Consider the following 19,251-nt stretch of genomic DNA (forward strand, 5'->3'; position numbering starts at 1 on the left):
TGTGGCCTTCTGCACCGTTCCTCGCCTCCACCCTCACCACTAGTAGTCATGCCTATGGTCTGGAGGTAGCTCTAGAATCTGTGCCTCCCTCCAACTGCAGTGATTTGCATACACCTCAAACAATGCTCATTTACCTGCTATTCCATTACACCTTCTTCCTGAGAAATGCAGTTAACCCCAATCGCCAGTTATTCAGACCAATATACATTAATGGTTAGACCACAGATGGAATATTATTGCAGGTATCAAGACACAATTTGAAGAAGGATTGTTGAGGTGTGGACAAGCTGCAATTTACTGAAATCATCCCAAAGAACTGGTTTTAATTGTGAGGAGAAATGAGAACAGTCCCAGTAAAATTAAGATCAGGATCAGGATGACAGGTGGGTCAAAGGGGGCTAGATAAAGGAACAAAGGAATGTTATCTCCATTGATTTAGTATCTAAAGGTGGCAAGCAAATGAAAAGGTACAAGAAGTTCAGAAATCTTTCTCCAATCCTAATCACATCAAAAATATGGATCACGAGGGATTCTTGAAGGGAACAGGGTAATTAAATATAGGTAATCGTTAGGAGCTGAGTACAGCTCTTCACTGCTTGGCCTCAGGGAATGTAGCAACCCAGCAGTGGCAATGACAGCTTTCCAGCGATGACATCCCCAACTATACAAATACAATCGACTCCAGGATGTAAGCATTAGGCTGCAACTCCATCAATGTTGACCTTTTAGCCCACAGTAGCATCCTCTGTGGAGCCAATGCAAGGTGTTATCTTGTATAGAGGAGCCTTTGTACAAATATACTTCAGTTTACTGAGATGCTTTTATGGGATTGCATCAGGAACATAACAAAATGCTGCTACCTCATGGGTTACCGCAGACAATGCGAATGTCCACATGACCTTGGCACGAGCAAGTGCCAGGGACATAGTTCTGGGTCTGTGCAGAGTGAGTTGCCCCACTTACCTGACACTGTGGTGTCGACCTTGGGAGGGCTGGGATTCTGGCGGGAACAATCTTTCTCTTTCAGACGCTACAGTGAATTGAACTTTATACACAGAAGATAGAAAATCAAAACTAATGCTTTAAAATTATTGCCGAACAATGTGTGGATAAGTGATGCCGCAGTAATGACGTCTAATAGCAGAGAGAACATTCTCCCGCATGGCATTGGCTCAAGAGACACAGTTCAGCATGGTGCTGGTTTTAATTACCTATTCTAGGAAGCAGAGTGGGAACTGAGAGCTAAGTCAAGCTATCTTGGGGTTTGCTTTCTGTTCATATCCTCAGCCGTTGACTCTGGTTCCAAGGGCAACGAGGGAGGCTTCTGGATACGAGTCAGACATCCATCTGCAGAAAGAATCAACAGTTAGTTGCCGTTAAGCACATGTTGGGGCAAAGGACTGAATGGGCTGCCCTGCCCAACACTGACTGCACTTGGAGAAACTGTTACTAGCCTGCACTGTCACACAGACTAACAGCTAGCGAGTGTGTTGTGCAAGAGGAAGCAGTGGTCCTACCTGCCGACAGGTGGATGCTCTTGCTGTAGCCCGCGGCTGATGACATGGCCTGGCCCAGTGCCTGGTTGGAGCCCAGAGGCTGCTGGTTCAGGCTGTGCTTGCTGCCAGGCAGCGCTGCGCGGTGCTTTGTTTTGGTGTTCTTGCCCGGCTTAGTCCAGACCAGGTTCTCCCCCACCTGAAGTGCTGCTCCAATCTTCTGAGCCATGTCTACCAACTGTGAGCAACAAACAGGCATCAAAACCTCAGCTCTCCACTTCCCTCCCCAGAAAAGAGTAAAATAGTTAATCAGAGTGACATTACTTCTGTGCTTTGTTATGTATAAAGTTAACATGCTGCCATACGACTGTTACCAGACAACTCAATGCCTGCACCAAGTGCGTGATCTTCCATGATTGGATCAGCTCTGTTTGAATGCAGTTACAAGGTGCTTTATAAAGAATAAGAAAGTACTAGCTTACCTCTGGGTCAAACTCCAGCGAGCTGCTGCTCTCCTTCAGCCGGTTAACCTTCTTCTCCATTTGCTGATACTGGTCCAGTGCTCCCTTTCGGTCCCCTTGGTTATACATCAGTATTGAATAGTTTAAATTTATCAAAGGGTTTGACCTGCAGAGGGAGAAGTGGTTGACAAATGGTGAATGGCGAGCGAGCCTGCTTCATGGTTACTCTCTGTGAGATTACTCAATGTGAAACGACGGTAAAACAAGATCAAAGCTCTGACACTGTGTTCAATAGACCGACAACAATCATCGTGGGAAGAGTAGCCACACATTCTCATGTGGCAAGAGCATTTAACTACCCACAACAAAACAATTAAATACTGACTTGCTGCAGCTATATAGGCCCATTAATGAACTAACGCAGATAAATATGCAATAATAAAATCATTTAATCGTCAGTAGTATCTGGTAATAGTGCAAATTATAATACTTAGTACAACGGAAACACAGTCGATAGTGAAGCTTGTTGCTAAGGCAGGTAAATATCACAGGGAAAGGTGGCACTTCATCACAACCTGAGAACAAAAGGTTTTCACTGGTCGACACAAAAAGCTGGAGTAACTCAGCTGGACAGGCAGCATCTCTGGAGAGAAGGAATGGGCGACGTTTCGGGTCGAGACCCTTCTTCAGACTGATGTCAGGGTAGTGAGCGGGACAGAGATAGAATGTAGTCGTAGACAGAAAGACTGGTGGGGGAACTGGGAAGGGGGAAGGGATGGAGAGAGAAAGCAAGGGTTATCTGAAGTTATATAAGTCAAGGTTCATACCGCTGGGGTATAAGATGCCCAAGCGAAATAAGAGGTGCTGTTCCTCCAATTTGTGCTGGGCCTCGCTCTGACAATGGAGGAGGCCCAGGATAGAAAGGTCAGATTGTGAATGGGAGGAGTTGGTGCTGAAAAACTGCTCGGTACACTAAGCTAAACTCAAACGGCAGATCACAGCACACGACAGGAGGTGGTCGACTCCTCCCTGTCCAAGCTTGCAAACACTTTGTTGGAATGGAGAGGTAAACCAAGACAACCTCTGGCCCAGAACAAGCCAGCAATTGCTGAAATACCCCAGTCTGTTTCAGCACACCATTGTGGGCAGGTGCCAAAGCACAAGGAATACAGAACCTGCAACTTTACTGCACAGCTCCCTTTCCATTCAGAAAACCTTGTGTGATCAGATGCCACTGAGTCTCTAAGATCCATCAACTAATTGTCCCCCGATACTCACTGGTCGAGATTCACTGCTTGATCGTAAGATCTCTTTGCATTACCAGGATCCTCCAGGTTTGTTAAGGCCACTGCAAATAGAAAAACGTGACAAACACAACAGCAGCAGCAAAGTCCCTTCCCATCTCTCTCCCCACCTGTACCTGTCCCACAACCTGCCCGGCCCACCTCCACCCACCCCCCCACATCCACCTGCCCAGCCCAATTCCCCCCCTCCCACCCACCTCCACCTGCCCGCCCCAACTGCCGCCCACCTCCACCTGCCCGGCCCGGCCCAACTCCCCCCCCCACCTCCACCTGCCCTGCTGTAGACCTGAACAAAACTGGAGGAAAAGCAAGTCATGTTCAACCCCCAGGGACTGCCACAGAGGGTGGTATCATATTTTTGTGACACCAGCCCTTCAGTCAGTAGGTTACAGGGTCACCATCCACTAGTGTGCCTGCTGGTGCCATGCAGACTCACCAGCCAGCAGCATGTACAGCTCCCCCCCAACCTCCACCTGCCCGGCCCACCTGCACACCTGTACCTGTCCCACCACCTGCCCGCCCCAACTCCCCCCCACCTCCACCTGCCAGGTTACAGGGCCACCATCCACTAGTGTGCCTGCTGGTGCCATGCAGACTCACCGGCCAGCAGCATGTACAGCTCCCCCATCTTGGAGTGGATGTTGATGGCGGCGCTCAGGAAGTGGAATGCGGATGCGTACTGTTGCATGGTGAGGTGCACCAGCCCCAAGTTGTATAGAATCTTCCAGTCAAAGGGGGCCAGGTAGCTAGCTCGCTTCAGACAGCTGATGGCCTGCAGCAAAAGGCATGTAAACGTAACCCAGGCAGGTATGCCACATCACAGCAACATCAGTGTGCAACTCATTAACATTGCCTGAATTAAGATGCAAGTACAACTCATGCAAAATCAACCCAAGGTTGCTGGATTTGCAGATATCTCAGTGATGGGTGGAGGATTGTGAAGCAGACATCAGGTATGTAGGTCGGCAAAGATCTGGCAAATGGTGAATAAACGGGCCAGTGGTCAGTGTAGATGCTGGGGCAGTTGATGTGGGGATATTAGATTACAGGGAACACGGTGAAAGAATGGATTTGCTCTTTGAGTTAGCACAGGCACAATGGGCCAAATTGCCTCCTTTTATGCCATAAGGAAAATGAGCATCTGGTGCAGATGTGATTGGCCTGCTGAGGGTGAAGTACCCTGTGTTACATTATGCTCAGGACTCAGCGACATTTTGCTCCTGTGCTGTGAAACATGTTGCTGGTTTTATGGAGTTTGGGAATGCCAGTTTTTGCTACCCACATCTTACCGCAGTGCCAGCAAGCTACCAACTGTTGTCAGGGAGCTGGCATGAGGAGTATCACTACAACAATGGATGCCCTGAGCTGTCCTGTAAACTGGCTAGCCACTGTGCTGCATCGCCCCAGTGTGAGGACACCTGTTTCTACTGGGGTGATACAGACTGGAAACAGCAGAGACAGACGCAAGGATTTTGGATCAGCTGTGAATAGAGACAATGCTGGAAAACTCAACATGCCAGCCAGCATCTATGGGAGGAGAAACAGTCAACATTACAGGTTGAAAACCCTTCATTGGGATTCAGTTTTTGCTGACTTTCGAAGACGTGGACAAATGATGCGATCAGGTAGGTGTCAATGCGACCATCAGCAGGTGTGATCACAGGTCAGGGATGGCACTTTATGTACTGAGGTACCGTGAAAATACAGCTCAGTACACACATCACTATACATCAGCACTTAGATAAATCTTAGAGCAGCATCTCAGATACAGTACCAGTGTATCGCAGTGGTATACAGATACAGTACCAGTGTATCGCAGTGGTATACTGATACAGTACCAGTGTATCGCAGTGGTATACTGATACAGTACCAGTGTATCGCAGTGGTATACTGAGACAGTACCAGTGTATCGCAGTGGTATACTGATACAGTACCAGTGTATCGCAGTGGTATACTGAGACAGTACCAGTGTATCGCAGTGGTATACTGAGACAGTACCAGTGTATCGCAGTGGTATACTGATACAGTACCAGTGTATCGCAGTGGTATACTGATACAGTACCAGTGTATCGCAGTGGTATACTGATACAGTACCAGTGTATCGCAGTGGTATACTGATACAGTACCAGTGTATCGCAGTGGTATACTGAGACAGTGTTACACAGTAATGTAGGAAGGAACTGCACTTGCTGGTTTAAACCGAAGATAGATACAAAATGCTGGAGTGACTCGGGCACTTTGGGTCCGAAGAAGGGTCTCGACCCGAACGTCACCCATTCCTTCTCTCCAGAGATGCTGCCTGTCCCGCTGAGTTACTCCAGCATTTAGTGTCTATCTTCAGTATAGTCGCCAGTATACAGTTTGGCTCCATTTTCACAGGAGCACAGAGCAGCTGCAGATTTATATCTTCACATGAAAGAAGCTCACTGCCACAGAGTGGAGCCAACCCCAACCTCCCTGCTGATCCATTGCTCATCGACATACTTACAGCTACGTATTTCTTCTTGCCGAAGAAGCACATTCCAATGTTATTCCACAGGGGCGGGCTCTCAGGGATGGCATGGGCTGCTATTCTGTACTTGCTCAATGCCACGTCATAGTCATTGTGAGACTGCATCATGCTGCCTGCAGCCAGGATGGCCTGAACACAACAAACAGGAGCCAAGAATTACACTGCACACCTCAAGTAACACAAAGATCCAACACAACGGGTGGAGCTGCTGTCTCACAGACCCACAGATTCAACTGGGTGCTGATAGTATAGAGTTTGCACATTCTCCCTGAGACTGGCTGGGTTTCCTCCGGGTGCTCTGGCTTCCTACCACATAACAAAGATGTGCGGGATTGGAGGTTAATTGGCCCAGTGTGTAAGGAGTGGGATAACATAGAACTAGTGTGAAAGGGTGACTAATGGTCAGCATGGACTGAGTGGGCTGAAGGGCCTTTCCATGCTGTTTCTCTAAACCTAAAACCAAACGTAGTCACCAGAGAAGTCTTGATGTTGTTGAGTAAACAGCCACCCTGCACAGTTTAGCATCTGCATAAAGAATATGCACAGTATCTTAACCTGCCCACGTTCAATATCCTCAGCCCCATGCTCAGATCCCTAATTTCCCCAAAACTGAACAGGAGGATCTGCTGGGATTACACAAACACTTGCTCAATCACTGCACACACTCCCGAGAGCACTAGAGAGGCTGCACAGGGAAGTGACAAGGACAGGCTTCTCAATGTTAAATACTTTGATAAAAATAGCATTTCCCATGACAGAGGGGTCAGTAATTAGCAGCTTCAAGTTAATTAGTCAACTCCTGCAATGTAAACTTCCAATTACAAAGTCAACCAAGTGATTCTTTGCATACCCGTCCAAGGTAAGTCTGTGGTACAGACACCTCACAAGTCAAGGGCTGACTCGTATTCAAGCTTCAAATATCGTTTGACTTTTCCAATCTCTCACCAATGCGAATGATGTGACATTTTTCTCATTATGTTCCACCTGCCAACTCCCGCCCGGTCCTGTTAGAATGTACTCTGTACACCTTGTAACATGAACGTCTGCGCATTCCCAGCACAACATTGCAGTTAGACACTTCCAGTGTGGACTTCACATTGAGGCCACAATGGCCGTAGGGTTTCTCCTCTATGCCAATGACCAGCCCTTTCATGAAGTTCTCAATGGAAACGTGACAAGACATCGCAGTTGTGGACCTTTCCTTAATGGGATTGTTCAGCAATAAACATTTATTATAACTTAGTTAAGGGAGAAAGTCTGTTAAATGATTGAATCTTATGAAGTTTCACAGCAGGTTCTATTCAAACAGATGAATCAGTACCTTGTAGTTGTTGGGGTTGTAGGTGAGAGCATTTCCTAGATGCTCAAAAGCTTTCTGGTAAACTCCAAGCTGAAAGCCAGAAACATTTTTATATTCAGTCTTAATAAAATGTATAAACAATGTGACAGCATTATTGTGTAGGAAGGAACTGCAGGTGCTGGTTTAAACCGAAGATAAAGACACAAAAAGCTGGAGTAACTCTGTGGGTCAGACAGCATCTCTGGAGAAAGGGAATAGGTGACGTTTTTCTTCAGACTGGAGAGTCAGGGAAAAGGGAAACGAGAGATATGGACAATGATGTAGAGAAATGTATGACAAATGAATGAAAGATATGCAAAAAGTAACGATGATGAAGGAAACAGGCCGTTGTTAGCTGTGTGCTAGGTGAGAACGAATACACAGAATGGAACTCAACGAGACGACTTTGAAGCTCGTTCCCAGAACCCGCCCGATACCGAGTCGACACACAACTGCATTTTTCTCTGCTCTTCATCAGAGCATCATCAGCATGAGGAGCAGTGAGATCACCCTTCACAAACCGACAGTGAAGGCCACAGGTAAATACACTGGAGACAAGGTGTGCAAACGGACCGGGGGGGGGGGGGGCTGCGTGGCCCAGAGAGGGGCACTAACACAGTGTGGGGTGCATGACCCAGAGAGGGGCACTAACACAGTGTGGGGTGCATGACCCAGAGAGGGGCACTAACACAGTGTGGGGTGCATGACCCAGAGAGGGGCACTAACACAGTGTGGGGTGCATGGCCCAGAGAGGGGCACTAACACAGTGTGGGGTGCATGACCCAGAGAGGGGCACTAACACAGTGTGGGCAGCATATGTGAGCAATGTGTACACACACCGTACCATAACGGAACAATCACATTTTAGTAAACTCAATCTTCCTCAAAGCATCTAAATGTTGTATGAAAATTTGACACAAATGTTCTCTGACAAACACAGTCAGTGGCTTTGTTAACAAGGACAGGGGAAATGGTTAAAGCCAGGTGGTCACACGGAGAGTTTACAACACAAGTTGGAACTTTACCTGCAGGTACAGTAAGCCCAGAGTTGTCAAAAGCTCAGCATTTTCAGGTGAATACCTGTAGGAAGGAATGGCAGAGATAAAATAAACTAATAAGGTCAAAAACTACAGATACTGGAAATATAAAAGATATTGGGGGTATTGAGCAGATTTGGCAGCAGATGTCCGGAACAGAAACTGAATTGATCATTAGAATGAGAAGAAGGGTTATTGGGCAGACATGATCATGACCCAGAGAGGGGCACTAACACAGTGTGGGCCAGAGAGCAGAGAGGGACATTATGATCATTCTGTTTCTCTCTCAGTAAGGACAAAGTCTTTGCTTGGATATTCTCCCCAAATAATGCTCCACTCTGCTTATCCTCTACGGTTTGCTGGTTTCACTACAGGTAACGGAACCCCCCTGTACCTCTTCTCTCCCCCACCGTGCCTGAAATTCATGAAAGGGCTTAAGTCTGAAGAAGGGTCTCGACCAGAAAAGTCACCCATTCCTTCTCTCCAGAGATGCTGCCTGTCCCGCTAAGTTATTCCAGCACTTTGTGTCTTTCTTTGGTTTAAACCAGCGTCTGCAGTTCCTTCCTACACAGCTCCCCCAGCTCATCTGGTTAGCAGCCTTTGGAGACCGACCTCCAGCTATATCCCAACTTCCCTGATCTCTCCACCTTCCCACCTCTCTCCGAACTCTCTTCATTTCAATCAACACACTGAGAAATCTCACGTTACTAACCCTAACCCTCTGCCACTTCTACTGTGCACATCTAAACGTTACTATCCCTTATCATGTATCTATACACTGTAGTTGTAATCATGCATTGTCTTTTTGCTGACTGGTTAGCACGAAACATAGAAACATAGAAATTAGGTGCAGGAGTAGGCCATTCGGCCCTTCGAGCCTGCACCGCCATTCAATATGATCATGGCTGATCATCCAACTCAGTATTCCGTACCTGTCTTCTCTCCATACCCTCTGATCCCCTTAGCCACAAGGGCCACATCTAACTCCCTCTTAAATATAGCCAATGAACTGGCCTCGACTACCCTCTGTGGCAGGGAATTCCAGAGATTCACCACTCTCTGTGTGAAAAAAGTTCTTCTCATCTCGGTTTTAAAGGATTTCCCCCTTATCCTTAAGCTGTGACCCCTTGTCCTGGACTTCCCCAACATCGGGAGCAATCTTCCTGCATCTAGCCTGTCCAACCCCTTAAGAATTTTGTAAGTTTCTATAAGATCCCCTCTCAATCTCCTAAATTCTAGAGAGTATAAACCAAGTCTATCCAGTCTTTCTTCATAAGACAGTCCTGACATCCCAGGAATCAGTCTGGTGAACCTTCTCTGCACTCCCTCTATGGCAATAATGTCCTTCCTCAGATTTGGAGACCAAAACTGTACGCAATACACAAAAGCTTTTCACTGTACCTCGGTACACGTGACAATAAACTGAACTCAACTGAACATGGCTCCCACTGTACTCTGCACTGCATTATTTCCTTCAGACATCAAAACAAATACATCATTGTAGGATGAATGAAATAATCACAACTCATCACGGTTCCACACTTACTCCACTGCTTTCTTATAAATCTCCACAGCCCCTTCGGTGTTTCCCTCCAGCAGGTAAAGTTTCCCAAACACCACGAAGGTCAGATCATGTTTGCTGCTTTGTAGTGCACAGTTCAGATGAACCTTGGCCTGTGGACACAGAAACACGAGCATAAGGAACAGGAGCAGGGGTAGGGGTGGGCTAACCAGCCCAAGCCGGCCTTGCCACAACACCTCATCTTTAACATCTGCCCTCCACTCAGTCCCTCCATGCACTGCTGTAAGAAACCATCACAAATATCCCCAATACCCATGTCAACTTGATTTGAAAAATCTAAATGATGGTTGTGATATTCATGAATATGGCAGTAACTTTCCTGCTTCCCCCCACATTTACTGAGTTATACTCTGGCCGACAGGGTAGTTGGTGTTTGGGAGGTTACATTCTTTGTCACAGTAACTTCTTATCCTTCCTATACTTTTCTAAGACTGATCATAGCATGTTCCTTTCTGCAGTCAGTTTCCTCGTTATCCAAATATGGCAAAGTTCTTTAATTGCATGTTAGCCACATCTCAGATCAAACCCTCCAGAGATGTGCCCAATATTCTGACAGCCTTTTGTTATGACCTTGTTAATCTGCACCATTTCGAAATCAAGGACACAAATGATATGTTACATATTCTACAGCAAAGATTAACGAGTCCTTTAGCCTTCCCTGCAACCAGTGCCTTGATACCCAGGACTGATCCCTGCTGAATATCCGTAATTTAAATGTGAACTGAAAGATACAAACCATTGAGGGCTATGAGCCAAATGTAGGCAAATGGACCCATGGGTTGTTTCCGAATATAGACAGTGTAGTTTTAGGCTGGCATTCTCAAATTCATCCCCAAATACAACAATATAATTACACTCCCAATAATAAGAATTGGCAATCCTTCCTACCTACTTCATTAGCATACTAGCCCAAAGGGAAACAAAATCTCATTATTGTTAATCATTTTCCCATCTTGTACTGGACATGGACCTGTGGGATGAACCATCTGGAACAGACTGGCTGTTGTACATTTCACTCCGATGCCTTGGCATGAATCCAGGAGCCAAGGTTTCAGCAATGTAAAAGTAGTAGCTCTTCTTGCACGGCATCCTGTCTGGGCCAAGTTCATGCATTGTCTCCTGCAAGGATGCCCAGATCCCCTCCTTGCTCCAGACGGCAGTGTATCCTCTGTTAATTATCGTTCACTTAGAGTCCTTTTAAACTAACCTCACCATCTTTGTGCTTTTAATAATCAGATACTTAAGTGCCCTTCAGGAAGTAAAACTATACAAGATGTCTCTCGGGAACATTAACAATGGGTACTGGGCTATCTAACAATTTGTCAGTAATAACAAAAGATGCTGGAAATATTCAGGTCAGGCCACATCTGTGGGAAGAGAAAGGTGACGTTTTAGGTTGAAGATGCTTCATCAGAATTGGGAAAGAGGCAAAGATGTTTGTGAAGTTTCAAGAAGGAACGATGTCTATGATAGGTAAATCTTGAGTTTCCATTGGGGTAAGCTGTGAGGAAGCAGTTAGTGAGTGAGAACAGAGACAGGTCGGACAGGGCATGTCTGCAACTCAGAGGGTGGAATTAATATTAAAGATATCGGTATATTACGACAGGTGACCAATAGCTCGGGCAAGAGGTGGATTTAGGCAGCCTCATAATGGAAGAGATGGGGAGATTTTGTGAAGGAATTTAAGGGAACATAGTCCAGGCAGCCATAGTCCAAGCTTCCAATGGACGTGAGGTTAATAACAAACAGAATGTGGATCAAAGTTAGAAACAGCAGAATTGTGCTGATACTGGAGTTAAATTGACAAGATGCGATAAACGCACGATCACACTCTGGGTCTCACGTGATCCCCACGCCACTAAATCACTTACCTTCCAGTCGTCAAAGGCTGAAGGCTGAAGGGAGCTAATCTGCGGGCTTGCTGAAGATGCAGCTCATGGTGCACAGAATATATTTTAGCTCCCCATTTAGTCCATGAAGCCAGTGCGCCACTGACATATACTGTGGACTGTCAGCACCACAAGTCCCTTAACCTCAGTACCTTTACCCAACACAGATCCCTCACTTAGTTTTGTAATATCCAAATGGCAGGAAAGTGTTCAAAATCAGGTTGGAAGCATTGGCAATCATGTGGAGCCAGAGGTGCTGAGACAACAATGCGTCTCACCTTCACCAGGGACCAGTGGCAGACAGTCACTACCTTTCTACATGGCTTTAAGGTGAGAGCTCAAAGTCTAAAGGAGATGTGTGGGGCAGCTTTTATTTTACACACAGAGGGTGGTGAGAGCCTGGAACATGGTGCTAGGGTTGATGGTCGAGGCCAATATAATAGTGGAATTTAAGAAACATTTGGATAGGCACGTGGATATGCAGGGATATGGATTATGTGCAGGTAGATAAGAGATAGTTTGGCATCATATTTGGCACAGACGTTGTAGGCCAAAAAGCCTGTTTTTGTGTTCTAATTCCCCTTTTCTTGCAGCTTGCAGTTAACGCCACACTCTCCCACTAGGGGACGTAGTTTCTCCAAACTTACACCATCAGTTTTTTTCAATATTTTAAATATTCTTGAGTCACTATAAAGAAAGGCCTTCAGGCCCACATTCATGTTGACCATCCAAGTTCCAATTATTCTTGCAGTTTTCTAAACAATTACCTCATGACATATAAAGACAAGCTAATTTAATACAGAAGGCATGACATTTTACTTTGCATTCAATCCATGGTGTTTCTCTTCTGGAAGTGTTATATGGGATAGTATAGAAGTTTTGTTGCTGTCCCTGCCATGGGAGTGTTTGACTGGACAATGCAGAGGCAGTATCCAACTCATGCAGTCTGCTCTCGACTCTCTCCATGATGGTGTCTTAACAGCAGCAAGTTTCAACTCATATTCATCTTTGTTTAAAACCCTAATTTTGACACTTTCAAAATGTCAAAACACTTCATGCACAATATCCATTCTTTGCATTGACAGCGTTAGTCTTGATGAGCAGAAAAATATAGACAATAAATGATTCTGCAGTGAAACGTTTAGAAGTTGTATAGTTAGTTACCTTCTCAAAATTCTTCAAGTGCATAAAGCAGACTCCCAGATTGTGACTGATTTCCTAAATGGATGTAAGTGGAACAGAGGTAAAATGACATGGGATATCTGCAGATGGATTGGCGATCATTCTCATTAATAGATTAATAAAATGTGCAACATATTCCAAACCTCTTATCACCCATTGTGTGTTTCTTAATTTCATACTCAACTATGATTTTTATGTTACCAGCAGAGATAGTTGATATCTACTCCATCAGTTCCTCTTGGAAATTCTGGTAAAAATGTTAGTAATTCCAGTGAATATAACCCTGGTTTAATCAGTAGAATGTGTTCATTCAAACTTTTAAATCCATGTTTGGATTAATAGTGCAACGTGATAGTTGTCACGCTTAATATTGTGTCCTCGAGGTTTAATCGTGTAACTTACCCAATCCTTTTCATTGAGTTTAGCAGCTTCACTGTAAACTTCAATAGCTGCCTTGTGTTTCCCAAGCAAATACCTAAGAAGAAAGAAGAATATTCAGCCGTCCTCCACTGACAGGAAGGAAACACACTACAATATTCCAAAGCACTTTGAAGTCAATGGCAACACCAGAGTTGCAGAGAGCACTGGTAAGGTGAACAGTCTTGGAAAGTATGTGGCCCAGGTGCTGAAGGCGTTACTACTGAAGGCACAATGGAGGTGGATGGTGAAGGTCACAGGATAGTTCTCAGAGCAATTGTCACAAACTGACTAATAGGAGGTGGCAGAAGCTGTGAGAAACAAAAAATAATCTGTATTAATGGACAAGAATTATCAATATACAAAGAGGGAAATTAGGTGATTGGCATCTGGGGTTTGGGCAAGGAATTAGCCGTGTGGTTGTGAGGGGTAAGGTGTCGCGACACGGGCAGTTTGTGTGATGCGATGGGGAAGGGACAGGGCTATTTACCGAATAGTATGGAAATTAGGACAGTGAAGATCAGAATTAGAATTAGAAGGCATAAGCCTGCTCCACATGGACATCTTTCAGTTAATGCTGTCGTGCACAACTTACAGTGATCTAGCAACCTGTTTCAAGTTGTCCACGTTCTGCGGGTTTAGAATCGCACAGGTCTGAAACAGTTCAAAGGATTCTTGAATCTTTCCTTCCAAACGGAATATTAGTGCTGAAACAAGAGTTTGGACATACTTGACAGACTACACATACCAAACCACAAGCTCTAGGATGCAACTTCATAGATGATAAATGAACAGATTTCCAGATCTTGTTTATTTGCAATGAAAGGAGAAACATCTGATCTCAAATTTAAAATAGTCACAGAAATAGTTGTACGTGTCTTCCAGAGCAGAGCTGAGCTACAATGGCCAGTGACAGAGAAGGGAGAGCTCCGACCTGCTCATCGATGTTCCGCATCACTCACTCACAGCCCAGTGGGGAATTCAATAAATCTGGCCAAGATAGACACAGAGTGCTGGAGTAACTCAGCGGGTCAGGCCACATCTCTGGAGAAAAAGGATGTTTCCAATTGGGACCCTTCTTCACATCTGACCCGAAATGTCACCCATCCTTTTTTTTCCAGAGATGCTGCCTGGCTCTCTGTGTACTCCAGCACTTTGTGTATATCTTCGGTATAAACCAGCATCTGCAGTTCCTTTCTACATACTCAATAAATCAGGCCTTTTGTATGGTGGCGCCTGAAGGAAATATTCACCAAAGCTGCTTGGTTATCATAAATATCTCAGATTCACTCCCTCGTAACCCCAGTTCATATTGTATCGCTCATTCCCAATGCCATGTCTCACAAGCTGGACGGTCAGTGTGTTATCATGCAGGCTAATACTGCCTAGTAAAGCAAACCTCACTTCTCTGTACTGCTACTGAAGCACCAAAGGCCCATCAGCAGCTTCTAACTGCAGCACAAATTTCTCAATGATCCCTAACCCCGCCCCACCACTCAGAGAGCCACTAACGTTGGACAGTTTTAAATAGCCCGAATTGCTCTGTATACTGTGTAACATCTCACCTTGTACATAGACAGCATATTCACACATCCCCTGCGTCTCCTGCAGCTGTTCTTTGATGATTGCCTGAAAAATAATTGACAACTGTTGATGGTCTCCTGATGCAACAGCCCAGTGTCCCAGCAACAAGGTAATCCTTACACTCATTAAGCACTGGAAGAACCACTTTCCTCACTTTGAAGAAAGAGCATGAGAGCATTGTGAGATAATACAGACAGCAGTATAAGCCTGCATCATATTCCTCCGGTTACTATTCTAGAACACCATTGCAGTGAGACCTTGTAGCTCAGAGCAGGAATATATATGCTTTTACATCAGCAATATGATAAAGGAGATTGCCCACAGAAAACAAACTACAATCAGTCCACAATGCCATGGTAGCACGAAGCTGCTCCTCGTTATCCTGCCCTGCCCACTGACAAGGTATTTCTCAGGATTACTCGAAGGAAACAGAAAATGTAACCAGTAATTTAGCCCCAAGCAAATCTGACCACAATTTGTGCTTGAGCACTTGGCTTGCTTTGCAGCCACAGAAAGCTTTCCTCTGGCTGGAAGGCGTGCACGTTTGAACTGGTATTTGTCCATGTGTGAAGGAAGCAGGACCCTTCTTCAGTTAAATGAATCCACGCTCACCTTGCAGGTCTCATAGTCCTTCCTAATATAATGCAAATGTATCAGCCAGTTCCTTCTCTCCAGAATGGGAAGTTCTGGTGCTGTATAGGGAAGATCAACATAAAACACCATTCAGAAACCGCTGACACATCCAATGCACAGAATAATGTTCCCGTAATTGCTGGCACAACAATCCTTTCAAAAACAGAAGTCTAACAAGAGGAGATATCATTTCCACTCCAAACAATCTACAGATATGCTGTTACAAATCCTCTACATTTGTACAACAGCTGGATGTTCCTGATCCAACGTCTCATCTGATGCAGTGGCGTAGCAGTAGACATCCTATTACGGGTGCTATCTATATGGAGTTGAATGGATTTGATGTTCCCAATATTTAGCTAGAGATAAATGCAACATCCATTAAGGGTGGGGAACATTGCTACTGATCATTAACTCTCTGGGTGTCGATGCATGTGATGGCAACTGCTGAAGTAAGAATTGGTTTGGCTGTGATGTCTCTGATCAAAGGGCCAAATACTCCCGACATACAGCACATGTCTGAGACAGCACACAACATCCCTGTACACCTCTGAGCAAGGCTAGGAGGGTAACACTAACTCAAGCATAAATTAAACAGAAGAATGAACATCACCTTTTTTCGATCGTAATATCCTAATATCAGCTGAAGCATCAGACTGTTGTAGAATCTGGAGAAATTGAATTCAGAAATGCAGTGAATCAAATGGCAACTCACATCCCATCCCCATCATCAGTGGAACCTGATCTCACATCCCACCCCCATCATCAGTGGAAACTGATCTGCCAAAAATATTTACCACATTCCTATTTCCCAATTTGTTGTAATTTTTTGGGGCCCCAGTGTCCACTCCAGAGCAGTCTTGCACTAAACATTATGCCCTTTATTCTGTATCTGTACTTGATTGTAATCATGCATTGTCTTTCCACTAACTGGATAGCACGCAACAAAAATGTTTCCATTGTATTTTGGTATAAATGGGAATAATAAACTAAACTAAGGGTCTGCTGAGGTTAGATACAGAATAAAGCCCCTCCGCACTATCCCATCAATGCAATGCACCACAATAAAGGAAGGAAAACCCAAAGCGTGTGATTCTTATTACTCCTGACAAAATAAACATGTTAGGTCTGATGGGCACATTTGTTGGTGCCAGTTAGAAACATAGAAACACAGAAAATAGGTGCAGGAGTAGGCCATTCGGCCCTTTGCGCCTGCACCGCCATTCAATATGATCATGGCTGATCATCCAACTCAGTATCCTGTACCTGCCTTCTCTCCATACCCCCTGATCCCCAGTTAGGAGACATCCACTCCATGTCCATGAAGGAAATGGATTGAAACTTTCCAAAATGGACAGGGAAAACATTCAATCTATAGATCTCTGGCAAGCTTTGTTTTTTTTTTGTGACTTTTTTAAAATGCGCTGTAAAAATCTACCAAGAAATAACAAAACCCAAATTGTGTTTTAAGACAAAAAAACAAAATGCTAGAGGAACTCGGCAGGTCAGGCAGCATCCGTGGAGGCAACGGTCCAGGAACATTTTGGATCGAGATCGGAATGATTATCTGTACATTCCCTCTACAGATGTTTCCTGAACCGCTGAGTTCCTCCATCATTTTGGTTTTTGCTCAAGATTCCAGCATCTGTAATTAGCGGAGTCAGGGGATATGGGGAGAAGGCAGGAACGGGGTGCTGATTGGCGATGCCCAGCCATGATCACATTGAATGGCGGTGCTGGCTCGAAGGGACGAATGGCCTACTCCTGCACCTATTGTCTTTTGTCTATTGTTACTCGTGTCACCTTGTGTTTTTAGATATTTGATTGTTACTTACAGGTTCTTTCTCCAAATCTGCCATTCTGTTGCAAGAGAGCAGGAGTCAGTTGGACAGATCAAAAGATGCACCAATTTCCAACAGGTCCACTCACAGTCCTTACAATCTGCCTGTTTATTAAAAAAAATATGAAATACCAATAACAACTATTGTAGGATCCATTTCCTGCCCCAGCTTCTCAACCTGTACTACAAGTCAGCACATATTTTTCCAGTTCAATTAATCTGTTTTTAATAACAGGTTGGAGTAATAGGTAAATGCTGATGATGTCTGGACCTCCAAATGTCAGAGAGACCTGTTAGCAAGTTTGAAGCCGATGGATAGACAATGGCAGCATAGATCAGGAAAATATGTAGAGGGTACGAAAGAGGTTTATGAATTACTCTAGCACTGTATGTCTTTTTTGGAAACTGACTCCTGCAGTTCCTTGTTTCTACAATTTACCAGAAAGTTGTCAGGATTAGAGGGTGTTTAGCTACAGGAGGAGGATGGACAAACGTGTGGATTGTTTTCCCTAGAATGTCAAAGGGGAGAGCTGATAGAAGTTTATAAAGTTATGAGAGGCGTGGATAGGGTAGACAGTCAGAACCTTTCTCCCAGGGTGGAAATGTCAAAGACTAGAGCGTGTAGCGTTATGGTGAGAGGTGGGAAATGTAACTGGTGTGTGCTGGGCAACCTTTGTGCAATGTCTGCGGAGTGGGTCGCTAGGGGACCTCCACAGCCCTGGGCTGCGCGGTGATCAGGTGCTGCTCCAAGAGTCTGAGTGCTTGGATTAGACGCAGCATGCAGCGACATGGAGCAGTGGTGGAGGATATTGACTACATGGTCTGGTCAGACTGACCCTTGCAACTTCAACTCCGTGCAGCCGCCAGGACAACGGGCCTTGATGGAGTTAAGAATCTTCTTAACCCTTCGAGCTGGCATCTTCCCGCACCTATTTTCTATTTTATATTGGTTAACATTTTAAAATTGAACAAGATGTCGCTGGAAATGTGGAGCCTCGTGTACTGTCTCGGTGTAATCCACTATTGTCACATTCTTGTACTTAAGTCTGATTGTGCCTATATTTGGTAAGATTTTTACTGAACTGTATGCCAAAAGGGAATTCCACTGTCCCTAGGTACAAGTGACATAAAGTACCATTGAGTGGATGTGGAGAGGATAATTCCACTAGTGGGAGAGATAGATAGATTGTTGATTAGTGCGGGTGTCAGGGGTTATGGGGAGAAGACAGGAGAATGGGGCTAGGAGGGAGAGATAGATCAGAGATTGAATGGAGGAATAGACTTGATGGGCCGATTGGCCTGATTCTGCTCCTGTGTCCCGTGACCTGATGAACCACAGTGCGGGCTGGGCCCGGCGTTACCACGGCAACCAGCCGCCGCTACCTCGGCCCAACCCCGGGCCTCCCCCCGCCGGCCTCTGGTACTCGTCCCCCGCCCGCTGCGGACACCGCCTCCCCGGCGCCGCTCCCGTCCCGGGCCCCAGCCCCGCTCCGCTCACCCCCGGGCCCGCTCCGCTCACCCCCGGGCCCGGCCTCGGCCTCGGCCGCCATGACACTGCGCGCCTCCTCCTCCCCGGCCTTCCCCCGCTCTGTGACGTCAGCGCGCTGTACGTGCCCGCCCGGCCAGCAACTGCAGCCCCATCACATCTGGTAGACCAGCAGCTGCAGCCCCATCACATCTGGTAGACCAGCATCTGCAGCCCCTCCACATCTGGTAGACCAGCATCTGCAGCCCCATCACATCTGGTAGACCAGCATCTGCAGCCCCTCCACATCTGGTAGACCAGCATCTGCAGCCCCTCCACATCTGGTAGACCAGCATCTGCAGCCCCATCACATCTGGTAGACCAGCATCTGCAGCCCCATCACATCTGGTAGACCAGCATCTGTAGCTCCGTCCTCCACATTTCGCAAACCAGCATCTGCAGCCCCTCCACATCTGGTAGACCAGCATCTGCAGCCCCTCCACATCTGGTAGA

The 19,251-nt window shown here is 45.8% G+C and overlaps 2 protein-coding genes across 4 annotated transcripts in view; one reads left to right on the forward strand and one right to left on the reverse strand.

The window, feature by feature from the left end:
• Nucleotides 1–19,251, forward strand: part of mtmr10 (myotubularin related protein 10) — a 902,395-nt gene that overhangs the window by 387,536 nt on the left and 495,608 nt on the right. The gene's annotated exons all lie outside the window — the stretch shown is intronic.
• On the reverse strand, nt 309–18,865 carry bbs4 (Bardet-Biedl syndrome 4). Of its 3 annotated transcripts, none has more exons than XM_033015124.1 (17): nt 18,793–18,865; nt 17,269–17,378; nt 16,047–16,101; nt 15,413–15,492; nt 14,782–14,845; nt 13,812–13,923; nt 13,202–13,274; nt 12,782–12,835; nt 9,693–9,820; nt 8,135–8,189; nt 7,092–7,160; nt 5,747–5,899; nt 3,859–4,030; nt 3,233–3,302; nt 1,976–2,120; nt 1,518–1,731; nt 309–1,347 (listed from the first exon to the last, which is right to left on the reverse strand). In XM_033015124.1, the coding sequence occupies exons 2-17, from the start codon at nt 17,290–17,292 to the stop codon at nt 1,253–1,255; spliced, it is 1,563 nt and encodes a 520-aa protein (XP_032871015.1). In that variant the 5' UTR covers nt 17,293–17,378; nt 18,793–18,865; the 3' UTR covers nt 309–1,252. The 3 variants fall into 3 exon arrangements, with proteins under 3 accessions (XP_032871015.1, XP_032871016.1, XP_032871017.1); XM_033015125.1 differs by lacking the exon at nt 18,793–18,865 and adding an exon at nt 18,556–18,669; XM_033015126.1 differs by lacking the exon at nt 5,747–5,899 and having other exon boundaries at nt 18,793–18,860.

This window comes from Amblyraja radiata, chromosome X (genome assembly GCF_010909765.2).
Source record: "Amblyraja radiata isolate CabotCenter1 chromosome X, sAmbRad1.1.pri, whole genome shotgun sequence".
Taxonomy (NCBI): Eukaryota; Metazoa; Chordata; class Chondrichthyes; order Rajiformes; family Rajidae; genus Amblyraja; species Amblyraja radiata.

What these genes read in the sequence shown, in the direction of transcription:
- bbs4 (XM_033015124.1), bottom strand. Translation starts at nt 17,292, where the DNA reads ATGGCAGATTTGGAGAAAGAACCT. An exon ending in CAGATTTGGAGAAAGAACCT is followed by an intron (nt 16,102 to 17,268) that starts GTAAGTAACAAT and finishes CAATTTCTCCAG; the next exon opens with ATTCTACAACAGTCTGATGC. An exon ending in GCTGTACATGCTGCTGGCCG is followed by an intron (nt 3,303 to 3,858) that starts GTGAGTCTGCAT and finishes TTCTATTTGCAG; the next exon opens with TGGCCTTAACAAACCTGGAG.